The sequence below is a fragment of the Epinephelus moara genome, chromosome 16 (assembly GCF_006386435.1).
Source record: "Epinephelus moara isolate mb chromosome 16, YSFRI_EMoa_1.0, whole genome shotgun sequence".
NCBI lineage: Eukaryota > Metazoa > Chordata > Actinopteri > Perciformes > Serranidae > Epinephelus > Epinephelus moara.
This window is the reverse complement of record NC_065521.1, coordinates 1,830,558-1,836,841: the sequence shown is the minus strand read 5'-3', so window position 1 is coordinate 1,836,841 and position 6,284 is coordinate 1,830,558. Positions and strand designations below refer to the sequence as shown.

Below are 6,284 nucleotides of genomic sequence, written 5' to 3'. Positions count from 1 at the left end.
AGAACCAGGTCATACAGAACCAGGTCATGTAGAACCAGGTCATACAGAGCCAGGTCATACAGAGCCAGGTCATATAGAACCAGGTCATACAGAACCAGGTCATGTAGAACCAGGTCATACAAAGCCAGGTCATATAGAACCAGGTCATACAGAACCTGGTTCTACATGAACCAGGTCATGTAGAACCAGGTCATACAGAACCAGGTCATATAGATCCAGGTCATGTAGAACCAGGTCATACAGAACCAGGTCATACAGAGCCAGGTCATACAGAGCCAGGTCATACAGTACCAGGTCATATAAAACCAGGTCATATAGAACCAGGTCATACAGAGCCAGGTCATATAAAACCAGGTCATACAGAACCAGGTCATATAGAACCAGATCATATAGAACCAGGTCATGTAGAACCAGGTCATACAGAACCAAGTCATATAGAACCAGATCATATAGAACCAGGTCATGTAGAACCAGGTCATGCAGAACCAGGTCATACAGAACCAGCTCATACAGAACCCAGTCCTACAGAGCCAGGTCATACAGAGCCAGGTCATACAGAGCCATGTCATACAGAACCAGGTCATATAGAACCAGGTCATACAGAGCCAGGTCATATAAAACCAGGTCATACAGAACCAGGTCATACAGAGCCAGGTCATATAGAACCAGCTCATACAGAACCAGGTCATACAGAGCCAGGTCATATAAAACCAGGTCATACAGAACCAGGTCATACAGTACCAGGTCATATAGAACCAGCTCATACAGAACCAGGTCATACAGAGCCAGGTCATATAGAACCAGGTCATACAGAGCCAGGTCATACAGAACCAGGTCATGTAGAACCAGATCATACAGAGCCAGGTCATACAGAGCCAGGTCATACAGAGCCAGGTCATACAGAACCAGGTCATACAGAGCCAGGTCATATAGAACCAGGTCATACAGAGCCAGGTCATACAGAACCAGGTCATACAGAGCCAGGTCATACAGAACCAGGATATGTAGAACCAGGTCATACAGAGCCAGGTCATACAGAGCCAGGTCATACAGAACCAGGTCATGTAGAACCAGGTCATACAGAGCCAGGTTATATAGAACCAGGTCATATAGAACCAGGCCATACAGAGCCAGGTCATACAGAACCAGGTTATACAGAAGGTGTTTGTGAATCATTGATCTGATATTGATTATTGATGATTGTTGATGTTTGTGTTTCAGCGTCAGAGGAAGAATGAGCAGGTGTACCAGGTGAGTTCAGTCTCTCATCATCATCATCATCATCATCATCACCTTCATCGTCATTACCTTCGTCATCTTCATCATTAATAATGTTCTCCATGTTCCAGGGTCTGAGCTCCGTCACCAGAGACACCTATGACTCTCTGCAGATGCAGCAGCTTCCTCCTCGCTAACGCATCACTTCCTGTCAGCCTCACCATTGTCTCACCGTCACCATGACGATAAACAGTTTGTACTTACCCAGACAAGATCCAAAAACAAGCAAACAAATAGCTTCAGCTTCATCCTCATATAAGGATGTTTTTAAGGTGTTTTTAAGGGAAGAAATAAGGAGGGTAACATTTTAAGGTATTATTTTGGATTAGTTTATGAACCCTCTTTAATTGGTTCACTTATCCATCCGATTTACTCCCAAAAAAGTCCCTTAATTTTCACCTTAAAAAAAAAGGAATGTCCTTTCAAGGGATGTGTACTTCTCTAAAAAAAAACCTTTACCTCTGCGGAGTGCCATTAAAACCCTTAACAATTCATTTATCCATAAATTTAGACTTAACCTGCAGTGAATTATTAAATACTGAATGAAAACCCCTTAACCTTAGCAGAATACCTTAAAAATCCATTCACAGTTAACCAGGGCCCTATTTCAGAAAGCAGGCTCAACAAACTCTGAGCCTGATCTCTGAGCTGACTGAGCCTGAGCTGAGAAACAGAACAGCTGATCAGCATCAGCTCCATCAGCTCTGAGTATGTTCAGCCTGAGAGAGGTGCGTTCACGGCGAGCACCAACTGACATCATCAGTAGAGTGCAGATAACATGATATTTAGTGGCTGAGAGCAGAAAGCCGCTTGAACTGAGTGGGAGATTTTAATGAGTGCGAATGGCTGCAGCTGAACAGCGTGAGGTGTGATGGGAACAGACTGCAGAGTTAATAGGTAATGTGAGGTGAGGTCATGTGATGAGGTCATGTGTCTAACATACAGAAACATGTTTCTATCTTAACAGTGTTCATATATTTGAATATAATGTATTCAGCTGTAATGTGATGGAGCCCAAACACACTGGGCACATACTCAACATCAAACACACAGATATTAAACAGACTGGTAAAAGTTTTGTTTCTACTGACTTCATCCTGTCAATATTAGGCTGAGGTTCATTTAACTGCTGTGAAATGACTTCATGTAATCTCCTTTATTCTCACATGGAGCTATTATGGGATGTTGAGTCCCATCAGTGAGCCAGTTACACCGCGGAGTCTTTGAATATATGAAAAGTATTCATGAATCACTGCATCATGTATCCACGTAGATTCATTTCTCATCAACACTGACAAACCTGCAGTTCTTTTTTTAAACATTATTTTTGGGCTTTTGTTGCCTTTAATGTCAGGACAGCATAACGTTATGGGCAGAGAGGGAACGACATGTAGCACAGGACAGCAGGCTGGGTTTGAACCCACAGCCGCTGCGTCTGATCACGGGGCGTCCGCTCCATCCACTGAGCCACCGATGCTCCGTGGTAATTACTTTAATAATGGATTGTGATTTATGTCCAGGGAAAACCACAACAAGGGTCCAAAGTCTTTTCAGAGCCAGAGACACTTTTCTTACGGGCCGACAAACCGCTGTCTCTCTGATGTGTTCAGTGTCTCTGATGTTATAAAGAAAAGAATCAAAGGACAATGCATAAAATGTGCTGTGATGATAATGTAAATCCAGGATGTGTAATATGTGATATATGTGGGTGGAACAGATTGTTAGATAAATGATAGAGTGTGAGGTCAAACAGTATCTTTCATATAGACACTCCTCCAGGGAGACATCCAAACAGGCTCTAATCACCTTCTCCTTACACAACAGCCTCTGAATACACTGGGCCTCAACCTCCACCACTTCATTCACTAAAGGACACGCCATGTTTCTACTTCCTGCTACACGCTCAGCCTCAGGCTGACATGAAGCAAACCTGTGACTCAGCAGGTTAGCTTCACAGAGTATGTTGCCATAGTAACTGACTCAGGGTTACACTGAACTGGCTTTGTGAAACGGAAAACTCAGAGTTTCATCTCAGGCTGAACAAACTCAGAGTTTTCACTGATCCTGCTTTCTAAAATAGGGCCCTGCAGTTAAGTATTAAATACTGAATAAAAATCCCTTAACATTGGCATAATAGCTTAAAAAGTAAATTCCCATTTAACCTGCAGTAATGTATTAACCACTGAATAAAAATCCCTTAACCTATACAGAATAGCTTAAAAAGTAAATTCCCATTTAACCTGCAGTAAAGTATTAACCACTGAATAAAAATCCCTTAACCTATACAGAATACCTTAAAAAGTAAATTCCCATTTAACCTGCAGTAAAGTATTAACCACTGAATAAAAATCCCTTAACCTATACAGAATACCTTAAAAAGTAAATTCCCATTTAACCTACAGTAAAGTATTAAATATTGAATTAAAAAATCCCTTAAAATGTTATAAACGTTAAATTGTGTCCTGTTTTCAGCTGTAAGGCATTTTATTAATTTTAGATGAGGACTGGACTAATAAGATAAGTGGAAATAATAATAAATGTTAAGGGGTTGTTAGAGATGATTCTTTAAATGAACCTTTATGGATCTTTAAAGTGATCAATCGATCTGTTTTAACATCTAACAAAGGATTGTTTTTGCTGTTCACTACGTCTTAAAAGCATTTTACGTTACCAACAGAGTCCGTTGATAAACGACAGAGTTTATTGATAAACAACAGAGTTTGTTGATAAACAACAGAGTTTATTGATAAACAACAGAGTTTATTGGCAAACAACAGAGTTTATTGGCAAACAACAAGGTTTATTGGTAAACAAAAGAGTTTATTGGTAAACAAAAGAGTTTATTGGCAAACAACAGAGTTTATTGGCAAACAAAAGAGTTTATTGGTAAACAACAGAGTTTATTGGTAAACAACAAAGTTTACTGGTAAACAACAGAGTTTATTGGCAAACAACAAAGTTTATTGGTAAACAACAGAGTTTATTGGCAAACAACAGAGTTTATTGGTAAACAACAAGGTTTATTGGCAAACAACAGAGTTTATTGACAAACAACAGAGTTTATTGGCAAACAAAAGAGTTTATTGGCGAACAACAGAGTTTATTGGCAAACAACAGAGTTTATTGGTAAACAAAAGGTTTATTGGCAAACAACAGAGTTTATTGGCAAACAACAGAGTTTATTGGTAAACAAAAGGTTTATTGCAAACAACAGAGTTTATTGGCAAACAACAGAGTTTATTGGTAAACAAAAGAGTTTATTGCAAACAACAGAGTTTATTGGCAAACAACAAAGTTTATTGGTAAACAAAAGAGTTTATTGGCAAACAACAGAGTTTATTGGTAAACAACAGAGTTTATTGGCAAACAACAGAGTTTATTGGCAAACAACAATGTTTATTGGCAAACAACAGAGTTTATTGGCAAACAACAGAGTTTATTGGCAAACAAAAGAGTTTATTGGCGAACAACAGAGTTTATTGGCAAACAACAGAGTTTATTGGTAAACAACAGAGTTTATTGGTAAACAAAAGAGTTTATTGGTAAACAACAGAGTTTATTGGCAAACAACAATGTTTATTGGCAAACAACAGAGTTTATTGGCAAACAACAAAGTTTATTGGCAAACAACAGAGTTTATTGGCAAACAAAATGGTTTATTGGCAAACACCAGAGTTTATTGGTAAACAACAGAGTTTATTGGTAAACAAAAGAGTTAATTGGTAAACAACAACGTTTATTGGCAAACAACAAAGTTTATTGATAAACTACTAAGTTTATTGATAAACAACATAGTTTATTGGTAAACAACAGAGTTTATAGGCAAACAACAAAGTCTATTGATAAACAACAGAGTTTATGGATAAACAACAGAGTTTGTTGGTAAACAACAAAGTTTATTGGTAAATAACAAACATAAAGTGTATAAAATTGATGAGAGTGTAAAAACACAAATAAAAAGAAAGCTTAATATTGTATATTGATACTTTTGATACTTTAATCTGCGACACACACACACACACACACACACACACACACACGTTGTTGTTCACATACAGCACACACACACACACACACACGTTGTTGTTCACATACAGAGACGTGAAGTAAACAGACTCAACAGCTTTTAGTTTTTTATCTTATCTTTAAACTTGTCTTTCTTTGTTTCTTTAGTTTGATAAAAATCTGGAGCGACTTTGATGTTAAAATAATAAATACAGATAAAATATAAACTGTAAGAAAAGACAAAGATTCTACTTCCTGCTGCTTCTCACGATAAAATCATTTCACCAGAGCTCATTTTAATTTGATCACAGCAGAAAAGGGAATTAAACAGATCAAATAAAAAAAAGAGCTGAAATAAATTAATTTAAAATCAATAAAGTTTTAATTAATTAGTTATAAAATAATGATGTCACAGTATATTTCTTCTGTATTTATGAACTTTACTTTGAAATGTTGCAGCTTTGAGATTTGACTGTAAAATTAAAAATAACGCAGCCTGAAGTTTATTTTTATCCTCTAAAAATAATTTCACTCTTTTTATTATGTAGCTTTGAGTTTTTATTTTTGTTCTGAAGAATATTTGCTTTGAATGATTTCAGCAGCTGTCGGTAAAATCTGAATTAATACCGAAATATTCAGTTGTTGTTTTTGTTGTTCTGATATTTTCCTGAGAATTTTGTCCTGAATGAACTTTTAGCTTCATGTTTGTGCTGTAAAAGCTTTTTTCTGATTTTAAAATGTCTCAATAAATATATTAAAGCAGAGGAGTGTCCCGTTTTACTCGTATAAACACCTTAAGAATCATCTTTATATATCATGTTAATAACAAACAGTCATTAAGAGTAAGTGTGCATGCGCCCACGCGTGCAGCCTGTTGCAGTCGCTCCTGCTTGTTTTCTCGGTTTTCTTACTTTTTTGCTTTATTAAGTTTGGTATTTGTGCTGGCTTTTTGAGATTGTCATTTTGAAACTGCGCCCTCTCAAAACATGCTGATTGAGAGA

The 6,284-nt window shown here is 37.3% G+C and overlaps 1 protein-coding gene across 1 annotated transcript in view; it reads left to right on the top strand.

The window, feature by feature from the left end:
• The window catches only part of LOC126402962 (T-cell surface glycoprotein CD3 zeta chain-like), a 25,576-nt gene extending 24,090 nt beyond the window's left edge, over positions 1–1,486 (top strand). Inside the window, exons 7-8 of the mRNA XM_050065336.1 lie at positions 1,222–1,251; positions 1,350–1,486. Coding sequence (XP_049921293.1) covers positions 1,222–1,251; positions 1,350–1,415 — 96 coding nt within the window. The 3' untranslated portion in view covers positions 1,416–1,486. The remainder of the gene's footprint in view (positions 1–1,221; positions 1,252–1,349) is intronic.
• Positions 1,487–6,284: the final 4,798 nt, after the last annotated feature.